Source organism: Lepisosteus platostomus, chromosome 3, assembly GCF_059453375.1.
Source record: "Lepisosteus platostomus isolate fLepPlt1 chromosome 3, fLepPlt1.hap1, whole genome shotgun sequence".
In the NCBI taxonomy this organism is placed as follows: domain Eukaryota; kingdom Metazoa; phylum Chordata; class Actinopteri; order Semionotiformes; family Lepisosteidae; genus Lepisosteus; species Lepisosteus platostomus.
In genome coordinates, this window is record NC_142613.1 from 32,765,844 (window position 1) to 32,790,475 (window position 24,632).

Consider the following 24,632-nt stretch of genomic DNA (forward strand, 5'->3'; position numbering starts at 1 on the left):
ATGGTATATTTTTGTACACTCATTTCTCCATTATATTAGTGGGACATAATGAAGCATAACAAATCTTTTAAAAAGCTACCTGTGAGTGATGCAGTGGCATAGAGGTTAGCGCCGGTGCCTCACAGCTCCTGGGTCACGGATGTCAGAAGGGGTTTCAGGACATCCGAACGTCAATGCTGAGCAAGTAGCAAAGAAGCAGGAAATAAATAGGCTACACAAGAAGACACACCAGAAAGACAAGAATAATCACAAGGTACAAGGAACGGGAGGAAAGTAGTCGCCCTCTAGGTGTACTGGGGGTGACAGTACCCCCCCTTCAAGGGCAGCTCCTGACACCCAAAAAAGAGCACTGGGGGGAGGAAAAACCTCATTTAACTGAAAGGAAACCTCCAGGAGTCCACGGCTGAGACAAAAGGTGCCGCTTGTGGGGTCGAAAATGGCTCAGCATTCTGTCATGGATGTTGGAAAGGACGAACCATGGAATGGCAGGAGAGCATAAAAGACCCTATGCATAGAGGTGAAACGGGGGTTAGCCTGGGCTCAGCTGTTCAGGAAATGCCGTATAGAAACCTATGCCCTCAGGTAGCAGACGTGGGGCGACCTGGTGCTAGGCGGGTTTATGGACATCCGAACGTCAATGCTGAGCGAGTAGCAGAGCTGAAGAAGGAAATAAATAGGCTACACAACAAGACAAACCAGAAAGACAAGAATAATCAAAGGGAACTAGGAACAAGAGGAAAGTAGAGCGCCCTCTAGGTGTACTGGGTGTGACAGTGTGCACGTTAACTCTTGCTTGGGTTTAGCTGGGCGCTCCAGTTTCCATCTACCTCTCAAATATATAATTAGTTTCTCTTAATTGTGTCTGTCTGTGGGGTGGGATTGTTTAAAGTGTGATGAAACAATTGAAGCTAACTAAACAGCAAATAAAATAATAAATATTTCCCCCTTTTTTTGGCATATCCTGTATCTTGTGCAGATTTTCACATTTTGGAGTTTAATCTGGAAAGATTTAAAAATATTTCTAGAATCATGTCTTTAGAGTGGCTACTCCTACATACTGTACCGATATAACTGGAAATGTTGTGTCCAGGTGACTCTCTGGCTAAGGCTCTGCGCTTGTGGCTGGAAGGTTGCCGGTCTGTATCACGTAGCCAGCAGAGGATTCCTACTCTGTTGGGCCCCTGAGCAAGGCCCTTAACCCCAGCTGCTCCAGGAGCACCGTATAAATGGCTGGGCCTGCACTCTGAACCCAAGCTTCTCTTCCTGTCTGTGTGTCTCTTGGAGAACAAGCTGGGGTATGCAAAAAGACAAATTCCTAATACAAGAAACTGTATATAGCCAATAAAGTGATCTCATCGTATCTCATTTGCATCAGGTGATAAAGTTTACGAGTTTTGCTTATTTGCAGTTGAAGTTGTGTTTTATAAGCTTTGTGCTACTTCCAGAGCTGTTTTATACAGTAAATAAGGATACAGTCAGAAGGCAAAATTAAAACAGAACTACAATACATATTAAAGCAATTTAAATATTTTTTAAGAATTAATAATTAAACCAAAAAGTACAGCAAATTTATGTGTGAAAGGGTTAATTTTAATGCTTGATTAAATATTCCAACTTTGTTTTTTCTTCCTCTCAGGCAAGTTTTTAAATCTTCCTAAATATTATCCCTGTGTCTGAGTTTTAGCCTAAAGATTTTTTTTCTCACATCTGCCCCTGCTAGTTTAAGCTCTGCTTTCTGTCAAACTCCAATAGCATGTATGGTCTTCATCAGGTGTGTGAATGCATGTGTGGCTCTTCAATTTAAAAAATGCAGAAGTTTGTAGTTGTACTTATTGATTCATAGGTCTGTCTCTAATAACTTTTGCAGAAGACTTTTGACCAATCACTAAACATAGTGAAGTGCCTAGGTCTGTGTTTCATATACATGGTATCTTGGAGGGGGTGAATGTCTGGAGTTCATTCCCAAAATCTTGCTGGTCACTCGTAAAAAAATAAAACTACTCATTTTAAATTATTTTAATACTGCCATTTTTACTGCATAGGTATACATAACAGGTATACCTTTAGATGTTTAAAATATTCTCATCATACCACAGTAATTCTTATTTTAATAGATTTTTTATGTAAAATGTAAAAATCATATTTTTCCTATGGGAATAATCAATGTAAGAAGTGAAAGTGCTTTAAAGTCTACATGAATTATTTTCCCCCAACTTAAAGGGGTACTGCAACGCCATTTTTATATTTTGGGGTTAGAAAGAATCGGCATTGATGAATGCATTGCAAACCACAACAAAAGTAAAATGTACACAGTAACATGTAGAACCTCCAATTTACATCACAAAATGGATTACATTTCCACGTATGCGCTGTGCCATATTCTGTGATTCAGAACAAGGTAATCAAGCTTCCATCGAGGTGAAGTAGTCCTAATACATTGTAAAAGGGCAGGCTTCTGAAAATGTCTCTTTTAATCCAATAGAAATATTGCTTTTGACTTGAAGACTCTATGCTGGCAAATACTACTTACCTGTTAACTCTGCATGCAGATCATGTTGGAATATCTCCACAATGAAATGACTACTACACAACCAGTACTTATTTGCTCTTACATTACATTGCTGTTACGAACGAGTAGTTATTAACCTTGTGCAGGTTGCTGAGAGAGTCCAATGGCTACGAGTCTGAGAGGAGCGCGGCAGCAGAGTGGTTGGTAGTTCCAGGCCAGAGGTCGGTGTCCATTTAGAGAAGGCCGTGAGGCAAACGATTCCAAAAAGGTGGTATATATATAAATTCGTATGAGCTTAACATGCAGAAGTTACATAGTTATATTGTCACAGCAGAAGGCATTAGAAGGTGAATGCCGGTTTTCTAATCGGAGGATTGTGGTGTTCCGGTTGCAGATGGCATCGTGCAGCAGGTGGTTGGAGTCATCCGAGGCTTTCAGTGCAAGATTGATGCAACTTGCTTCTCTGCGAAGGTTAGGTGGAGAGATGCCGCTGAGAATCGGTAGCAATTCAGTCGGCGTAGATCTAATGGACCTGGTTATAATGCGCATGCTGTTGTTCAGGGCTGTGTCTACCTTCTTCGTGTGGCTACTGTTGTGCCAGGCAGGAGAGCAGTACTCAGCTACCGAGAAGGCCAGAGAAAGCACAGAGGTGCGTGAGATGGTGAAATTTGCACCCCAGCTAGTACCAGCTAGTCTTCGCAGGAGGTTGTTCCTTGCTTGGATTTTTGCTGTTTGTTCGAGATGTTGTTTGAAGGTCAGTGAGCGGTCAAGGACAACTCCTAGATATTTCGTGCTTTTCTCAAATGGAATAGTTTTGTCTTCGCATTTGACGTTGATTGTTATGTTAGCAAGGCGATTGGCGAGGTGGAAAATGCTGCTCACTGTCTTGGTGATGCTAAGTTTTAACCTCCAGTCTTTGAAGTAGCAGTTCAGCTTGTTCAGGTCATTCGATAGTGTAGTTTCTATTGCTTTGATATCTGTGGAGCAATGTATAATAGCAATGTCGTCTGCGTATATGTACTTTTTGGCAGTTGTACATGGTAGGTCAGCTGTGTAGATGTTAAACAGCATTGGCGCCAGCACCGAGCCTTGTGGGACGCCATTCTTAAGGTAAAATTTCCTGGAGGTGTCGTTGCCCAGTGTTAAGGTAAATGATCTGTTAGAGATTAGTTCTTGGATAAAGAGGACCATTTTCTTGTTTGGGATAGTACGAAGCAGTTTGAGTATGAGTCCTTTATGCCAGACTGTGTCATAAGCTGCTGTTAAGTCCACAAGAACAGCACCCGCTTTCTTTTTTTCTTGGATTCATTATCTTTTTACACCACAGGCCCACTGCACAAACATCAGAACTGAAGCACAGGACACCAGATTGATGCAGCTTTCACTGATATGACTGCAAGCCCACAGGCACCGGACTTGTCACAGGGGTTGCTCAGAGAGCTCCAGCAATGATACAGTTACTGTTTGGGTGAATTAAATTGACAATTTAATTTCTCTTGGTAGTTTTCTGTCTGAGGATGAATTGCTTGCATCTGGTGTTGCACAGCTTAATACTTGGTCCAGTATTTGCTATTCAGTATTTTCATGTTTCCCCTTGGTCAAATACTAAAATGATATAGTCTGAATTACCTAGATTAACATCTATACTGATGATACTGAAACCTGTGTCCACACAAACCTCACACTGTTGTAGCTTATTCGCTACAGCATGACTGCATTTCTAATTTAATAGCTTGGAAGACACAATTTTATTGCATCTTAATTGTGATATGACTGAGGTTATGTTATTGGGTACTGTAACCTTATCAATTGAAAGAAGTGTGCTTGGGTTTCAATTCAAAATAAACAACTGAGGAATGTTCTATACTTCTGGATTATGACTTTTGATCCTCCTATGCAGAATATTGTAAGACATTGTTTTTTTTCTTCTATAAATAGCCTGGGTGAATCCTATGTAAAAATAATTTGTGTATTTGTTGTTTCAAGGATTTTCAAGGTCTCTAACACTACACTTCACAAATTAAATTCTGTTCAGAGCATGGCAGCTCTGAACCTAACTACTGTATGTACATGCAAGAGATCACATTCAGAGCTTGGATTTCCTGTATTTAGCTGATATGGTATCTGTTTACTGTTCATCTACACTGTGGGTGACAGGGTGTTTTACTGATATTCCCAAAAGCTGTGGATCATCATCCCAGGAGAAAACTATTAAAATAAAGACTGAAACTTTTTTTAGAACATTTTTTTGTGATTTTATTCTGCAATTGTTTTTGTTTTTTATTGTCTTGGTAATTTTCTTTAATTGTATACTCATACAATAAACATACTTTGGGTGCTATATAAAATTGGCCATGGGACGGAAAACAGGATCATATCTTTGAGACAATCTCAGTCAAGGGCTAGGTGGGCCAAATCACCTCTTCTGGTTTGTAACTTTTTAGAGCAATATTACATAGGTTTGCATCCTATCTAGGTAATATAATATTACTGTATATAATACTACAATTGCGATATGTGTGTGCAGTAACACTTCAATGCCTATTGTACATTTTAAAACAAAGAATGTTGTCTGTTCAGACATGCAAAAAAACGTATTAAGGAACAAAGTGGAGAATAACATCAATGCTTCAAAGCAGCAACTGTTGCTCCCAAATGATGGGCCTATACTTCATTAAAATATTCAGAAAGAATTCTCTAACAGACATTATCTTGCTCCGAGTTTTTCATAGGTCACCATCAGCATATCTAGGTAGGGTAGTACTTTATTTCAGTAACATCTCTTAGAAATTATGATGTAGAACAAGACACATATTTATAAACATAAAAGCGTACCTCTGCTTCAAATTCAGAGTTTTTTAAACCTTCTTGGATGTACATGTTAGGGGTGTATGCAATTGTAACTGCTTTTTAGTGTACTCAGAGAAGGGAACTCCATTTTACTTCAACACATTCTGTTGTATTGTTTAAGTCACTGGACTCTAAAATATCATGTCAATGGTAATGTCACAGCTCTTAAATACTCTGACTTGGCTATTGCTTACATACTGTAAGTGTTTAAAGTCTAAATGTAGGGAAGCATAAACATTTCATTACATCCTGTATTGTAGCATTTAATTATTACAGTATATCATAATAATAATAAAGTAATAAAACCTTATAAATTATGTACGATTATTACTTAGATAATTTTATGATCCCTAAATATGAACACAAATGAAATATATAGTCAATAATGTATGAATACTTTATAGCTGAAAACCCAGAATGTAAGTATAGTACTTTAAAGTTCTTGATTTTCTAATTATTTTCCAACAGATTTGGACAGTGGTTAAAAGATAGTAAGCTCTACTGAACAACCTTTAATCTTCCTCATTACCATCCATTGCTATCATGTTAACAAACATACACTGTATTTGTAGGGCATACCTTCCTATTTATTCTCCTGTTTCAGATTATTTAGCCCTTGAGTACCAGCAATTAATTTAAGACTCTCCCTCCTTTCAGACTATTGGTATAGATAAGGAACAGCAGGCCAGAGATAGGTGACCTTGTAGAAAAACCCTCCCCCTCTAACTGAAATGCTGTTTCTCTTACCAGAGCTATCAGTTTTCTCATTTCTAATCAGCATCAAGTAAGCAACTAATAGACCTTTAACAGAAGGGCCTTGGAAATCTACATAATCTGTACCATATGTGTTAAAATAAGTCACATTATCTGGAAAATAATTGAGTAAAAAAAAGCTTGGGAGACAGGCTTCTTAAGATGATTATTTTTATCTAGTCTTCCACTGACAATAGAAGGACACAGGCTTTTTCTAATCATAACAACTTTGTGCTGCAACTTAAAAGGCTTCACAGGAACTTGTTTGGCTTGTTCATTCAATCTTAGCTTTTAGTTTCAGGATTCTACACTATTATAGTCTAGACCCGATATCAAAACTAGCATTGCACTTTCATTTGAAAGGAAGCCTAGTTTGAACCAGAAGCATTTTCACCCTTCAGCTAGAATCACTGTTGAAGTTACAGATGTGAAGAGCAGTAAGAGCAAAAGTCTTTACATGACATGTTGTAGTGCAATTTGTTTTTTGCAAGGTGCCTTCTAAACAGGAAAACAGAAATTGGAATGACGACAAGAACATTCTCTATTTCAGCTGGAAGCTTCAGATAGAGGTGTGAGAAAAGATGTAACTTCACTTGCAATGAAGCTCCTCTCCATTCCTTGTATTTATACTACTGTGTGTTCTGTCTTCACAAGTTCATGATGAAGGAGAGGGTCTGCAGTTGTCTCCTTTAGTCACAGTGCTGTTCTTCAGGTTTGAACCCCTGTCAAAGAACATCCACCACTACTATGATAATGACCTTCAGGTCTCACATTTCATCCTTGGTGTACCAATACAATCTGGAGTGAATACCATCTGGAACTGTTCCTCATAGTCTTTAAATATTTTTAAAACCTTCGACCTGCTCAACCTAATTAGCAAATACTATTTAAGTATTTAAAGTCTGAAATAATTGGATCTACAGCATTTTAATTTCTCTTTACCATTAATTCACAAATTCAGAATTTGTAGATAAATGAAATGTTAATATATACAGTGTAGTTAATTTATTCTATTTTGTACTTGGGTACACCAAGAATACTTATTAATGTCATCATTTACAAATAAATACCAGTTATAATCAAATGACATCATTGCAAATTAAAAGTTAATAGTTTTTATACATTTTGACATTATAGGCATTTCAGGCAATGTTTAAGTTTGTTTCAGCCTTGCATTTTTTCACTTAGTGCCGCCTCTACACTAGCATGCAAACTGCTTGTGAGTAAAATAAATGAGTGATGAATTAAATTAATTAGGAAAATGCCTGCAGGTCAGACAAGTAGTATTGAGGGTTCCCTTCCTCTTAGACATCTCAAACAGCAGGGTGACAGCAGAAGAACTAAGGAAAATCTCAAAAACAATGCATGTATAAATATACTGTGAGGCAAAAAACATTTCCATCTTCTTTTTATGCCCTCTTAAGGGAACTCGTGCAATATATTCTCAGGTCGCTTTTGTTGTTCATGACATTTATATTGAATATAAAAATATTGTGCCAGTGTTGTTTCAGAATTGATGACAGGTGCACAACAAAATCAAGAGCACATGAAGTTTTTACAAGGTTATTCTGTGAAAGAAAGGGATGCAGGTGCATGGGACACAATGGAGCCCTATAAAAGCAGCACATTTATGCGTTCTGCCAGGCTTGTGCATAATATCATGACTTGTGATCGTGGAGAGGAACTAGGCAATTAGAATGGACAGTGCAGGAATATCACAGCTGATTGCTTATTATCTTAATGTCCATCCAGTAATGTTTCTCATTTCTTGCGTGCTGTAAGAATAAGTGGTAGTTATTCAGCTATCAAGCTCATTCTGTCATCAAAATATTTGCAGGCCAGTTACATACAGAGCTGTTCAAAAATGTCTGGCAAGGCTGGGTGATATACAGTAACCCTTATCTAGTCCAAAGCCTTATTCATCAATATCTGGTAAAAGCTGGATGCAGAAGATGGCACGTTGTCTTTTTCTTAAACAAACGCAGTGTGTAAGTTGAGCTCTGCAGGTGACCAACTTCAAGACTATCGAGAAGATCATGAACTGTGTTGTTGAATGAGACTGTTTTGGTGCGATTAAGTCTCATTTCCTTTTATAACCTGTTGAGACACCATTATTTGGCATCGGGGTTTTCATGACATCTGTCCCATCTTAGTCAATTCGTACTAGTGTGCGCTGGGCAAGTTTCTTCAACTGTTTTCTATGATAAACTAAACCAAGGAATGAAATTTAATTATTTTCCTCCCAGAGCTGCATCTCCTCCCCTCTCAGTATTTATATGGTACTTTCATAATGTATAAGTACAGTATATTTATCACTGTATTATTAATTCAACATGCACAGATATAGCAAATGCCATTTTGAGGCATTAAAGCACTTTTCAGTGACTTCAGTGGCATTTTACCAGCAATGATTTCATCCCTGATCAGCTGGAAAGTAAACTTGATGGCAGTTATGCATATGAATGTGTTGATGTGTGACATTCGTTTAGATTAATATTTTCTCCTCTTGATTGTTCCAGTGGTTTACCAAGTTGTCCTTGCGTTTGATGGTTGTAAACAAAAAAATAAAGGAATGACCTGTGCCCTTTCTGTTATACCTTCTCATCATTATTTGGCATGCGTTGTTCAACATTTGAACCAGAAAACCACCACAAAAATATCAGAGCTACCACCACCATGTGTCAGCTGGAAACTTTGTCTCTGCTTGCAAAGCAAACATCATGACACCAATGCAAGCGTATCTATTTTCATTTCACAGAGTGGAACATCTCCACTGTGATAACATGGCTTAGGAGACTTTTATACATAAATCAGTCCACCTAATAGATTTTAAGATTCTGGAGGGTTGCTTAATTTGTTTAATTTCCATCTATTTTCTAACCATTTATCTATATCTATGTACTATATACATACTATAAACTGGTTTTGATTAGTGTTTCCTACATTTACATTTTGTTGAAGCCAATACCTTGACTTCTTTAAAAAAATGGCTTGATGCGTTTTTCAGATCAATTGGCTTCTAACTACCAAATAGCCTCTTGTTGTTTGTAACTGTTCTGATATCTTTTGGTTACAGCAGTGGTTCTCATCTGGGGGTACGCATACCCCTGGAGGTACCTTGAGATGTACCAGGGGGAACTTTGGGCGTTGCATCCAAAATGGTGGATTTTCATGTGTTTAGTTTTTAGTCAGATATTTATCAGCTAATTCTGAAATCATTCAGATTCTAAATGATTATGCAAATATGATATATTATTATTTTTTATTCCACTATAATATGGCACATACATACATGCAAAAAAAAAACAAAAAACACCACTTTCATAGCATTCTACGCCACGATAATCTTAGGAGGTACCTGAGGACCTGGCCGACCCTCCAGGGGGTACCTCAGCAAAAAAGGTTTAGAACCACTGGGTTACGGTTATAATATTGTCAGCTACCTGAAATTCACCTGAAAAAAGAAAGTCTGATGTGAATCCCCAAAAATGGAAAGAGCCTTTTCAAAGAAATGTATGCCACTAAGTATACTATTTGACCATTATGCAGTCAAAAGTTCAATGACTAAGAAAAATACCCATTCATTACTTTAACATTATGATCCTTTTATTTTATTCATATATATTTCACTCTCCTATAATTTGACATATTTGCATTCTTAACATTCTTTACATTCTTTCTTTGACGGTAGATACTCCTTTGAAGGTAGCATAAATCAAATATTGCTACAATGGATTTCTCACCAAATCTGAAAGAAAATAAAGGCTGTATGTGACTATAAGAATATTTTAAATTCTACGCAATACGTCTGCTTGTCTGCAAGGCTACATAACATTCTAGTGTGTATTGTGAAGAGCAACAAAAAATACTATTAGTACTTCAACTTTAACATGGCTATTTCCATATTCGTCCATTCCCTTTGTTTAACACATCCATCAATACTAAAAGATTTTTGAAATCATACTGTTAGTAACAGAGTTTAAATGATTCCACTATTTTTGTGAAACTTCCCTTTCACAGGGCATTTGAAAGGGAATTGTGTTTCGGCATTAAAAAAGAAAACTTTTTTTTAGAAGTGTCTTAAATCAAAAAGAGGTGAGTTCAGTTCCAGCTATACTCAATATTTATGACGTTCCTTATCGTTTATTATAAGAAATCAAATTTACACTCTAGACTCCCAACATTTTTTCTACAATATGAGGACCATGTGGAATCACTGAGAACCAGTAGATCTGGAATCAAACAGTATAATATTCACACATAAATAATAACAAAAACTATTCTTACAAGTAATCCAAGTAAGAACTATGGGACTTTTTTGTGTTGTGCTTGGTATTCATGTTAAGCTTTTTAGTAATCACTGTCCCTTTGATAACAGTGCTGTAATATAGAAAAATCACTCATTCAGATTGAAGGCCTTGCTATTAAAGAAGACTATTAAGATTATATGGTCATACTATTGCTGCCTGGAAAACTTTAAGTGAAAACCAGATTAAAACCACAGATCATTGCTCATTTTGAGTTTGCTTCTGCAGTCTTTATTTCAAAAACATATCCTTGAAAAAAGCATTGTATCACAATTTACAATGATAAGTTCATATTCTTTTAATGTTTGTGTAATTAATAAAATACATTTATTTCAATTATATACTATATAAAATATAAAATATTCAAAGTGATATTTTTTACACATCTTTCAAAATGAATCTTCAGTAAATTAACTTCGCAAAACACACTCCAAACCTTTTATATAACAGGCAAGAAGACTTGGAACTTGATAATCTTGACCAGTTTTTTTTTTACCACTTTCAAGAATGCATCACAAAGGCAATTAATTTGACATGTTTTGTTTTAATGGTCAGCTCTTTGATTTTTAGCCCACCCAGGAGAAAGAGATTTTAAGCTTCATGCTTTGCCTCCCTTATGGGGTTCATGTAACAAATACCTGTCCTTCTTGTGTGGTTAATTTTTCAGTTAAAGTAATATCATTGTGGAAGAATAAATTGCCTTTTGCACTATACAGACCTTCCTGATCTTAATTTTAGGGACTTTAAAGGCTATATTCACCACACTTTAATGAGGAAACCTTTTCAAATTAATTTGCCAAAGATACACTAGAAATGCCAACAAAACCACTAGCTCAATATATTGTAAACATTAAAACATTTATATGAAATGTACAATTTCATTTCTCCATGCATTTATTACAGTAAATCATATACATATAGGTTACTCTGTATTACAGCAACAAAGTATTGGTAGTATTGTAAAGTATTGTAAATGTTTATGTGTATTTTGTGTGAGTTATTAAATTAATTAAAAAGATTTAATAAAAATATTAAAATTAAGACTATGACAAATGTTAAATGTAAGATTATAGGCTATGTAAGACAATGAGATATTCCCTCTATATTAGGTCATATTACTTCTAAACTGACAAGCTCATACAAGTGGTAGATAACAGACTGGACACAAATGCAGATTTTTTGTTATTTATATAAGTTTTTATGTAGATTGAATGATAACAACATCATTAAAGAATATATTTGTGCACAGTTAAAAGTTATATACACAAGACAAATGGGAGGTTTTCTTATTTTCATGCTTGTCAGCACAGATCTTTAGACAAACTGTTGAACTGTTGGGGCTATCAGTGTGATTTACTTGTAGGATAACAAAAGCTATGATTAAATCAACGCTGTCATGCTCTAACACCCTCTAAATCATTAACTGATTAATTGGGAGGAACATATTAATTTACATTACAGTAATCTTTTCTGTCTTAATGTAATGTCTAATTTTAATCTTAATAGAAGGATAATAACTGATTACATACAAAAATGTATTGTGAGCCCATGTGTATTTGTTATAAATATACTAAATATATAAATATGGCCAAATTCTCAAATTCTAATTAATGATGAGATGTTACACATGTGTTTTGAAACCAGTTTTTTTTTATTTACATTATTGCACTGCAAATTAAGCACAATGTTAACTTACCAGTTTGGTGTTTGTTTATGTTTTGCATTTCATCCTACACAAACACCTTCCATTTAAATGTAGGAAAATACTTTCACAGATTAGAATCTAAACAAACCCCTGGATGTATTTTTAAATAATTTGGAATACTGTTATTAAAGCGCCTGTTGAAACAAAATTAAGAAAATAATGCTATATGTAATATATGTAATCGTTTTCACATCAGTTAGAATAGTATGGTTATATAGGCTGTCGTTTCCCTTTAGTTTTTTGTTAACTTTTTCGCTCTTAATAAGTAGGTATATCTTCACTTTTTATTTAATTACGTTTCGTTTTAACAGTTCGATAAAGAAACTAACACTAATGAAGTCACGCATTGTGGTAATCAGATCATTATTTTTAATTGTGATATTTAATTGTAATTGTAATTGTGATGGGTTTGTCAGGTTGCTCAAATTTAAATAAAATGTTGCTTTGGTAACAACTTTATAGCTCATATTACCCAGTGACCTTTAGTGGACTAATGTCTTATTTTAGATTTTGTTTCGGAAATGTTACATAAACCGACGTGCTAGAGGTCAGAATTGACTATTTTTCGTTTATTTAGCGGTATGAACTTTTTCACAGCACAGCTCAACCTCAGTATGAGACGTAGCTTTCAACAGTTAAATTAAGCTACTCCGTAAATCCCTATAGCTCTGCACTTAGGGATCCCCGTAAGTCCTGATGTTTTGGCTTTGCAAAGAGTAGGTTAGTGGGGCAGCAATGGGAAATTACATTAGAAACAAAATCCTGGTTTTGGGATCCTGAGTATCTATTACACTTGAATTTCCGTAGGCGCCAGAGGGTATTTGAGAACTCCTTCGCAAGGTCCCCGTGGGGAAGGACTTGTGCTGAAAGTTGGGGATCCCTTAACTCTCAAGACGGGACCGTTTCAACTCAGATGAGCATGTATGTGACTCATTTATAAGGCCGCAAAAATCAAAAACAAAATGACGTGGTCTTTTACAGGTGTAAAATATTTTTTTTGAAACTTGCTAACCGGTTGGTTGATCGAGATGTTGTCTCCTCAGATCTACCGTTCAGGTTTTAATAGAAGGCGGTAGACCCCGGCAGGTGTAGCCTACATCACGTTGTCTTTACAGAAACACGAACCTAGTTAGCAGGTTACGCAGTTCTTCAACTGTAATGCGATCACCCTAAAACTAAAAAATAAACACCCCAGTTCAACAACGGCATAAAATTAACAACATTAAGTCTACATCTACTAATACTACTAATAATAATAATCATAATCATAATCATAAAAATGTATATAAGTTTGAATTAGTCTTGTTAATGTGCATTACAAGAAATAAATGATAAGAATCAGGATTACACACTCAACATGTTGCGATACTGGTGAGATGTTATTTTGAGCTCTTCGAATCACCACCTTATCTGTAGGTAAGAGTAAACCAGAGGTAGTACTGTAGGTCCATAAAAGCATAAATGATTTAGGAGAAGGACATTAGAGAATGGTCGTGAGAAGTCTCAGGAGCTGCTTCATGAAGCTTGTAACCTCTGCAGAATTCTTCAGTAATGATATATTTACACCGGGTTCTGATATCATCTGAAGAAGTGTGGGCAGTGGGGTGTCAGGACTGCCATTTATAATGCCGGGTCTTTGCTAAATCTTGGGGAAAAAGGTATTATCTTTGTGAACAAAACGAATTCTATCCAAAGAGTGAATAAACTCTGTGAACTTAAATTTCTGAGAACTGTTAAAGTGAATGGCCACTTATGCACAGATTATCATTATGAGTCACTCATGTATCAATCAGGACTGATTTATGAATTTTGTTGCAGAAAACGGGAATCTGCCTAAATGAAGATTTGGAGAGCACTTTAAATCTGCCCGAATACAATGCAATTCGCAAACGAGAATATACCTATACAGGTGCTGAGAGCGACAGAATCAGGAACGACACAACACTCAACAACTCAAACAATAAGACAAAAACATTTTAATTTGTATGGAACAAAAATGCTGTTTTTCGTGAAACCCAGACAAAGTGAAAAGTCTGGAATATACAGTATGTTTTTGAGTGTACACTACTCTTTGCTGAAGATGGCTTTCAGTGCGGTCCGCTATATGTAAACAAACAAGCTGACTCCACTCTGTATCAGAATAGGTAATTTCTGCTGTATATCTACATCTATTTACTACTAGTATGCGTATGTGCACAAGCACATACAACTTTATTGCAATAGAAGTCAAACATATCTTACTATAATAACAAAAAATAATATTAAAAGCTTGTATGTTATGATGTTGATTGTAATTTTGTATGAAGAAAGGCCAGAAACACGGCCTTGCCAGTAGCTTTACGTTTTAGATTTGTGGATCGCCTCCCTGAGACTTGAGCCGTCCGTACAGAGACGAGGATAAAGTGGTCCATTAATAGCTGCGGTAGTATGACAATGGAGAAGGGGTTGTGATACACTAAAATGAAAACAAAAACTTTACATGGGAGAGCCGATTTTAGTCTTCGGCAAGAAAATGTATCTTTTTACCGCAAGTACCGGCTTTCCTGCTCCATATATACAATTATCAACATGCTCCACCCCGACGAATGTAACAAATGTCTAAAGACAGCGCGAAGCAAGTAGGAAACGATTCCGGATTTATATTAATAAAGCGATGCAAACCCAAAAACAGATACAATCAAAAAAACGTTGTAAACTATATGTAATGCCTATGTATTTTTTCTAATCAGGTTAAATATCTTAACATACATAAGCTTCAATAAGTATCCTAAGCCTGTGTTAGATAAAACACCTCACTAGATACTGTAGGTCTGCAATTCCAGACGTCTTTTTTTTTTCTTAGGAGCTCCAATAAAACCATGCTCTATAGAGAAGTACGTCGCCCTGCTGTTTTGAGACATATCCCATTGATATCTTCTTTATTTATGTGTTGTTAACAGTACGCATGCAAAGATTCCTGAAATTCCTCCCAATATTCTGTTCCTACTGTCGGAAGAACTAAAACATATTTTAGGCTAAAGAAAGACAAAAAATACGATTCTACCATGAACAGGTGTTTCAAGCTCTGTAAGGCAAAACCATCCCAAGCAAAAAAGCACCTTGATACTTGCTCACTTAAGTGCACCCACTGCAGGAGGTAAGAGTATATTTAAGAGTATTTCTAGGAGCAACTTATTATTATTACATCTCTTTAATAGGTTTCATACCGACATTTTTGCAGTTTGCAATCTGTGAAACGCAGCGGACTTGGATACTAGGTTATGTTCAGTTACTGCAGCACCGTTAACTTCACATACTTGATGTGAGCTCAATATTTTAAAACAAATATATACAGTATATAATCCCTATCAGTTAGAAGAAGGAAATACATAATTAGAAAAAGCTAAAAATGAGTTACTTAATGCATGGAACATTGTTTATTATACAAAATACGATAAAAACAAACAATAAAATATGATTATTTTTTTAAAATGTCGTAACCATTTACTTTAATTAATCATTTCATTTAACCATATTTTTTCATCCAAAAAATGAATTTAAAAACAAAACAGAAATATTTTTTGGGGGTGAACTGATCGATCAGTTATCGTTATCGTTTATTATATCCATGCATGGATTTAGTCTTTTCGTAAGCTTTTTGATTTTTTAATAACATTTACGTCATTTTACATATCTTATTGCTATTCTCTTAATAACAAAAAAATTTCATTCTTTTTTTTACAGAGGAAGCCATATTAAAAGTGTTATGAATTTCATTGTAATCGTTTTCTGAATTGTATCTGGGATATTCAGAAAAGCCTTACAGTATGCAGGTTTATAAAGAAATAACAGTATTTTCGTTCCTACAAGTTCGATTCCAGTGCCTTGGGGCCCTGTTGAGATCTGTTATTTTCAAACACGTGTTGCTTAATAACCCATTATTTACTTACAATCTCAAATTAACATTGTTTCTCTGTTGTTGTTTTCTTTCGTGCAACTTCGTGCAACAGGCAGCCTATCTGTCCTGAGAAATACATACTGTATGTTTGGCACCCACCCCCTCACTAGTAGTCACGCCCCTGCACATCTGAGATAAATTGACAGTTCGCAAAAAGAGGTTTCCAGAGCCTTATTTTAAACACTGCTCATGAATGTTTTCCAGAGCAAAACCGGTTTACCATCCTTCGTCCTTTGAGCAATACTGATTTACCGTGCAGCTAGTTAGAACAGCTTTGCTGTGAAAATGTCCACGGGATCCATCAGTGACGTTGACGATCTTCATGAAACAGACCTGGCCGAGTGTGACATCCTCAAACTGGGGTCTGGCAAAGACTCAGGGACCTCTAACGAAAGTACAGAGGAGAGCTCAAACTGTGAGAGTGGTTCACTTACAAAGGCTAGGGGCGCTTCAGGAAAAAAGCGAAAAGCATCGTCCAGGAAAATTTCTTTGAATGGAGTGGCGCATGAGGGTAAACAGGTTCAGAGAAACGCTGCCAACGCCAGGGAGAGGGCCAGGATGCGCGTTTTGAGTAAAGCCTTTTCCAGGCTGAAGACTACTTTACCGTGGGTACCGCCGGACACCAAGCTATCAAAACTGGACACCCTGAGACTGGCATCAAGCTATATAGCCCACTTGAGACAAATCCTGGCCAACGATAAGTATGACAATGGGTACATACACCCAGTCAATTTGGTAAGTAGGAGCTACCTTACGCTTTCACTGAAAGCACATAAAATGTAATTCTACATGCTGTATTTCATTTAGATTGAAAATCTAAAGAAATTGTGTTTGCGCTGGATCTCTAAAATCTAGTCAAAAACCGTGGTTCTCTTTTGTTGTTGAAATTTCGTTGTCTATACCCAACTCTCATTTATGTAAAAGGAGTAATGAGAATAGATGTTTCCTTCTTTTTCAAGCAATTCACTCATACCATTTTTCTTTCTCGGTTTTTAACTGCTCCGAGGATTGTCGGTTCTTGAGAAAATATTTGCACTGACTTGCTCCCTACCACGCAGGCGAAGGCCAAATAAAAACTATTTAAAAATGTCATGCTGAAGTAGCGTAACTGTTTAGAGCTCGCAAAACATACATGTCTATGCTATTCTGTATCCATATAGTGCCGCAGATCATAATCAAAGATGGACATCCTTCCCGGTTCTGTAACGCAGTAGCCTGCATTATCTTTAAAACACTATGAAAAAAAATACATTTCACTATTTAATCTAAATCTTGTCACTAAGTATTCTTTTTTTGTATTTCTGTATGTGGTGGGTAACACCGTTGCCACATTGTAGCTTACGATATACTGTATTCACTTTGGTGTAGTTGAAGTGCAAAAAGAAAACGTATAAAAACGGAAACAATGTTGCAGTTTGTTTTGTATTTCATTAATATTATTATTTTTTAGACATGGCCCTTCATGGTTGCTGGAAAACCAGAAAATGAACTGAAAGAAGTTTTGAATACATCAAGATTGTGTGGAACTACAGCCTCTTGATTCGACGGTTGGACATGTCTAAAATGGGCTTCAAAAAGAAAAGAAATGTGAGAAAAACTTTTGCTCTTAAGAAGATATTTTACAAATTAAGACACGAGAGGGGACCAAATCTTCAATTCATTCCTCTGGAAAAACAAGTTATTTAAAGTATGCTGACTTTATGTTCGCCTTGCTGGTTCAAGTGCTGTTAAATGTTTTATTTGTATCATGCTAAAATGATTTATAAAGAGTTTGTTGTCATATAGCTGCAAATACATCTATAGGTGACTTTGATAGTCATTGCTGTACAAAAGAAGACATAACTATATTTTTTCCAGCCGCGTTTTTTTATATAATTCTTGTAAATAAACATTTTCAAATATTCGGAATCATCCACATGCATTTCATTATTGCTTTTTGCTAGTGAAAAGAATATTCTAGTGTTCTTTCTGAAATCGCTGGTTACAAAATATAAAGTCTCCACATCACCTATAGGGAAAAAGACACCAAAAACAATTACAGAGAAGAAACCGATAACGTTGTTTATTGTTTTTAACTCGCTTAAACAAACTAATGATTCTGTTCTAATAGTTCCTTAGTAAAAAAAAACAAACACATGCTATCAGTTTCAACTTCTGCATTTCCGAATAAAAAATAAATGGGTTTAATTAATAAATGTAACTTTAACCGCCTGGAAGCGTAACAGTTTTACATGTGGTAGAAATACCTTCGAATAATATTTTTTCCTTATATGAACATAAAGTAGAAATATTGTGGTATTGATAATACAGTAATCATTAATAAGAACAATCACAATACTTTGTTGTTCTTTAAGTTCCACTTGTATGCAATATCGTCAAAAGTTCGAAAAAGCATACCCTTTGAAAGAATTAGAAAGAAAACGTGGACCTTGCTTATTTATTAACTGGTATACGCAAGCTGACATAAAAAGTGCTAAAAGCTGGTATGTTTTAAGCTGTCAAATATTATAGTTTTGAGCTAGTACGCACCAGATCTGACACATTTGTTTAAATCTTAGGGTTATGACCGCACTGTTTATATAATGCAGACAGTTATTTATGCAGAAGGTTACTCCCTAGAACGTGGATTTATAGCGACAAACAAACATAGATATTCAGTAAACCTTTGTCGGCAAATTATCGTGCAGCCTATTAAATAGCCTTCGCAAAGTAAATTGAACTTCTAAAGTAGGAATCTAAAAAGAAGGCATATTTATTCAAATGTAGGAGATACTCCTCCATACGTGTTAGTATTATATTAAATTTGCTCACATATTCTGTTTTCCATCTTTTCAACCCCAATTAGCTGCTACTGTTAGAAAATAATTGGATACGCATTTTCTGCCGTCGACAGTTAAAAAAACAAACATTCTGAAGTACGAATTCCTGAATAATATTCTAAACAATTTTGAACACAAGGGCTGCACTGAAAAATCATTCACAATACATTTAATAATTTATTGACTGTTAACTTGTTCTATTTGCAAAAACATCTGTCAACAAAGTACTATTGAACATTTTTCAGAAACTCATATGTGCATCTTAGCCATGGAAATACATCTAGAATCAGAAAAGTTAGAATTTGAAATAAAGATATCTTAATTAAAGGTTAACATATGTAAAGTACCTAAATTAAATAGGAAATTTTTTTAAAGCATTTATAAAAAACATTGATCTTTGGTATTCTAAAATGTAAAAACGCATTACATCAATAAAATGTCATAAGTTTTTGATATTACACATCTTGCATTTTTCTCTGAGGAAATGCTTAGAGAAGTTGCTTAAAGGTTGCATTACTTTAGTTTTAAAATAATCATGAGATTACATAGGCTGTGCTAAAGAAAAAAACTATTAATACAGCAAGGTGTTGTGGAACTGAAACATGTAGAAATAAGAAACCCAACAGCAAAACAAAGCAATAAGTAAGTGTGAAAGCCTTAAAATGTGTTTTGTAATTTTTCTTATTACCAACAAGTTCGGGTTTGTAAAACTGTTTCAGTAACTTCAATTAATCTGGTATTTCTGCCAAGCCTCTTGAAGACACTGAAGTGCCATTATCCTTATCTGGATACCAAATGGCTGGCTTTTTATACTATTTAGCAGATGGAAAAAGGTCATTTGCAGAGTATTGTCTTGGGAAATATATATATATATTACCAACCTTAATAAAGAAATCATAAATGTTTTACAAATCCTGCGGCCTAGTACTCCTGACTAAACCAGTGCCTTTTAAAACTCAAAATGGTACAGAAATGTTTTAGCATCATAGTTATGTGGGTTTTCTCATTAATTCAACAGGATTTAAGATTTTCAGTGTAATATCAGTTTACTTTGAGTACCTTGGTAGGTTTTCCAAGAAGTGCATCTTCATGAAGGGAGTAAAAAAAGTCATTTTAAGCATTCCATTCCTGCAGATAATATTCAAATATCTTCAGACAAGACAGATCAGAGAAAGTTAAAACAATCTATAAAAGTTTACTTTTGTAAAAAGTATTCTTCTTATTCAGTTCCCTGAAGCACCATATACTGTAAATAATACTTTTTCTTCAGTATTGTGGACACCACCCAATGGCTGTTCTTTTCGAAAGTACAGTCATAAAGGCTATATCAAAACGTGTGGCTGTCATGGCTGCCAAGTTCAAGATATGCCCAAAAAACATTGTCAGGAAGAACAATAGAATAGTTCATGAGGTATAATAGTTCACTAATAGTTCATTATTTGAGTGTCTGAATATTAAGATGATTTGGGGTGAAAATGAATTGGATTAATGAGTTAATTATTGAACAGTACAATTGTGAAGATATTTTACTGTGGTGAATCAGGCAACACCACACTGGATCTGGGTGTCCACCGAATGAGTAAAGGAGCAGTAACACATTTATGAGTGGCATAATTTCTCATCGTAACGCCAGATGAGCAATATGATTACATCAGAGGGTTTTGGAAATGTCACATAGGCTTTGAATTTCTGTGAAAAGTTTCCACAGTGAAGAGTGAGAACCTAGGAATGTTGTGAGATACATTCAGCCCTAGAACTTCCTGTTGTAAGTTCCACACCCTATACATCACCCTACGATGTGGCAAGCAGCTACATCATCCTGGCCAGACCACCAGTGAGAAAATAAACTTGGATGCCTTACCCAGGGACAGCTGCGTGACTGCTTGGGATCTGTAAAATGTTGTGCTGTAGGAGGATGGTCATTAATGAGATAGAAAGCAAAAATTCCCATGGACAGAAGAGATGGTTAATTGTTTTGTTGGATCCCTGCCCAAACAGCATCAGATCCTGAGTCCTGAGAGAACGCTTACATAGAGCTGTATTCAGTTAGATCAGTTTAATTTCAGTTCAACAGTTTAACAGACTGAGCTGTAATTAACACAGAGGGGAAAGTTTGCAGTTTGAAACAAAGGGGACAAATTCTAAATGTTTCACTCAGAAAATAGTCTTATTTACATGATGCCTTTTATTTTTAATCGGTCATTGAAACATAAGAGGTGGAAGAAAGATTAGACAGTTTAAAAGTTCTGATAAGAGTCGCATAAAATCCTACAGTAACAAAGAACTTTACTAGCACTATTAGCTCCATGAACTACAGGCATGTACTGTAATTCTTTAATCCAAAGGAGTTGGTTTAGTTTCCTGAGAACTCAGAAATGAAAGGTAATGGATTAAGCAATAAAAAGAGAAAAGAAAACATGTTTTCATTAACAATATGCTTCTCTCCTCGCTTCCTCACCGTGGCCCTCAATATATACCAAGACTGTTATGCTTAAAGTGGGTACCAGATGAAGCAAAGTTTTGTTTGTAGCAACATTTCAGAAATGTATGAAACTAAAGAACGTGCCACATCAGAATCTATCACGTTCCACTGCAGTGTTCATTATTACTAAATTTAAGGCTACTAGTATAGTTGCAGCCCTGTCAGGAGGAGGAAAGGCCAAACCATGAAAAGAGGCAACTTGAATTTGCCAAACCATGGATAACAACTGGAACCTTGTCTTTATGCGCAGAGGATATGATAATTTTACTTTTTGGACATGTCATCAGCATTACATTTTGCATCATGTTTGAGGAAGCTCATGCTGAGAAAACCTCTGTGAAATCTAAAGGGACCTACTATGTTTTGGATTTATTTTGTATCTTTGAAACTTTGAGCCTTCAATCATAAATTCCATCATGTACCAGGAAAATTTGGCTCCACACCTGGCTCCAACATAGCATTCCAGTGTGACAATGATCCAAAACATGAACCCAAATTAACAAAGAAGTTGTTAACTGTACACAACAGAAATGTTTTAAGCTAGCCTTCTTAGTCTCCAAAATCTCAATTCAAACTGATTTGAAAAAAAAAGTAGTTTGAACAAAACAACAGTTCACAAGTGGAACCCAAATAAACTAGTAGATCTAGTTTAATTTTGTCTAAAGTAATGGACAAAAGAAATCCACCTTCAGAAGTTTCAGAACCTCATATCACACTACAGGTGGCATTGTTTCAGTACCAAAAAGTATATTTAGTAGTATATTTGTCAGAGGAGGGTTCACAAAATACTAACTACACAGGTGTGGGTAAATATATCCTTTTGTTTTCTGGAATTTATTTAATTCTGACAAATGACTCAATGTCCTATGTTCTGAAGATTACACTATAACCTTTTATGTTATTAAAGCGAGATATATTATCCAATCTGTAAGTCTTTCTATTAAATCTTTCAAGAATATTATGTAATATTTGTGTTTGTGTATACATACATTACTGTGGTAAACATAATGTAAAGGTTCTGTTTCTTTTTTCTTCCAACTGACATTATATTCTGCTTCAGACTGTTATCTTCATTATAAAACAAAATAAAGATTCGACTTTGCAGAAATGGTCCGTGTGCAGTAAATGCGGTTTCTTAGTCAGATAGCCTCCACACATTCTTGAGTTGGTGAGCTCCTTTAAAGTAAGATCAGGATGTGCAGGAGCACTTTCTATATTTTATTTCCTCCATGAGCATCGCATTCCAGGAACTATGTATGATTGCCCTACAATCTATCCATAATACTTTTGCTTTCCTTTTTTTATTTTATCATTATGTACAGTGTCCTTGGTGCTTAACAAATGTGACAGTGTGACAGGTGCTTAACAAATAACATTTATTCTTCTTGTTATAAGTATAGCTTGGTATTACAGGACAGCTATAGGCACCATGTAGAATAAGCCAAGAAAATACTTCAGAGAGTGTCCAAAATTCATGTTCCAAATTGTATTATTACTGGATACACCGATAGACTTGTCCCATGAATCAGTGTAGTGACTGTCTACAAAAACATCCATCCATCATTTTTCTAACCGATTTATTCAATTTAAGGTTGCAGGGGAGCCGGTTGACTATCTTGGCTTGTCAGGCAGGGTGCACCCTTAATGGGACACCAGTCCAGTGCAGGGCACACACAGAAAAACATGCACATACTCGCACCAGAGCCAGTTTTTCCAGAAGCCAATTAATCTACCTGTATGTTTTTGGACTGTGAGAAGAGACCAGAGCACTCAACAAAAACCCAAGCAAACACATGGAGGATATACAAACTCCATGCAGATAGCACCTAAGAAATTAAATCCAGGGCCCAAGCACTGAGAGAAAGCAATGCTAATCACTGCTCCACCATGTTGCCCATCAATGAAAACATCATCTCCTGTAATTTGACAATTTGTAATATATTAGACCCTGAAATTATTTTTATGAGGGTATAAGACAAATATCAGCAGCCATATCATCCTGCAACTCCCAACTAGCAGCTCCCTGAAGCTAAGCAGAAGTGAGCCTGGTCAGTACCTGGATGGGAGACCTCCCAGGAAAAACTAAGGTTGCTGCTGGAAGAGGTGTTAGTGGGGCCAGCAGGGGGTGCTCACCCTGCAGTCCATGTAGGTCCTAATGCCCCAGTATAGTGATGGGGACACTATACTGTAAAAAGGTGCTGTCCTTTGGATGAGATGTAAAACTTGAGGTTGTAACTCTCTGTGGTACTTAAAAATCCCAGGGCATTTCTTGAAAAGAGTGGGGTGGAGTCCCATTGGCCTTTACTAATCATGGCCTCCTAATAATCCAATAATCTATTAATTGAATTCATCACTCTGTTCTCCTCCCCACTAATAGCTAGTGTGTGGAGTGTCCAGAAAAGTGCTATATAAGTGTAAGAAATTACTATTATTATAAACCAAATATATCGTTGATCTTTCTGAATTTTGAAATTTGTCTTTTTCTTACAAAATCTATTCAGTAGAAAATGTATAAATCACATTCACACTTCCTATTGTAAACCAATCATCTCTAAATTGGCAAAACTTTCCAATGTTTTAGCAAACTCCCTCTATCAGTTCAGCAGTTTTACTTTATGAATTTAACATAAAAGAAACACAACATGAGGAAAAATGTAGTGCTCCCTCTAGTGGATATGTATTAATCTTGCTCAGATTCAGCGAGCTTTGTGTGACGGATGAGTTGCCAAAACAATAACAATTAGCAAAATATTCAGCATGAAATTTATTATATTATATTATATTATATTATATTATATTATATTATATTATATTATATTATATTATATTATATTATCTCAGGCTGTTACAGATGTCAGATGTCAGAGTGGTCAGGATATCTTGCCTTTTGCTGACTATTACCCTTCTCTTACCTTATCAGATACTCAGCCTTTGTCTTCCAGTAGCATGGTACTTTGGAGTATGGTTCTCAGTAGGTGATGTAATGTTGTTTGTCTTTTGCTGCAATTAAGTTGACTTTGATTTGTGGTATTTTAGTTGTGCTGTCCCGAGACTGACTTTGGAATAGCGGATCAAAGCACGAAGCTTTAAGACTGGCTGGCTGGCTTAGAGGCCTCTTCTCTGGGTTTAGCACTTGACTCATCAGAGCCTTATAGTGGAAGGAGTTCAAGTCACTGGTTTGTAGGTGCTGCCGATATTTTATTGCTCTCATCTGTCTGTTGATTAGCACTGGGTTTCAGCCTAATTGAGCCCTGCATACATTGTTACTCA

General features: G+C 35.9%; 1 protein-coding gene across 1 annotated transcript; it reads left to right on the forward strand.

Annotated features, from left to right (window-relative positions):
• The first annotated feature begins 16,212 nt into the window (after positions 1-16,212).
• tcf21 (transcription factor 21) lies at positions 16,213-22,470 on the forward strand. Its single transcript, XM_088625294.1, has 2 exons — positions 16,213-16,796; positions 17,512-22,470. Exons 1-2 carry the CDS (start codon positions 16,347-16,349, stop codon positions 17,599-17,601), a joined length of 540 nt encoding a protein of 179 aa, XP_088481420.1. The 5' UTR covers positions 16,213-16,346; the 3' UTR covers positions 17,602-22,470.
• The last annotated feature ends 2,162 nt before the right edge of the window (positions 22,471-24,632 follow it).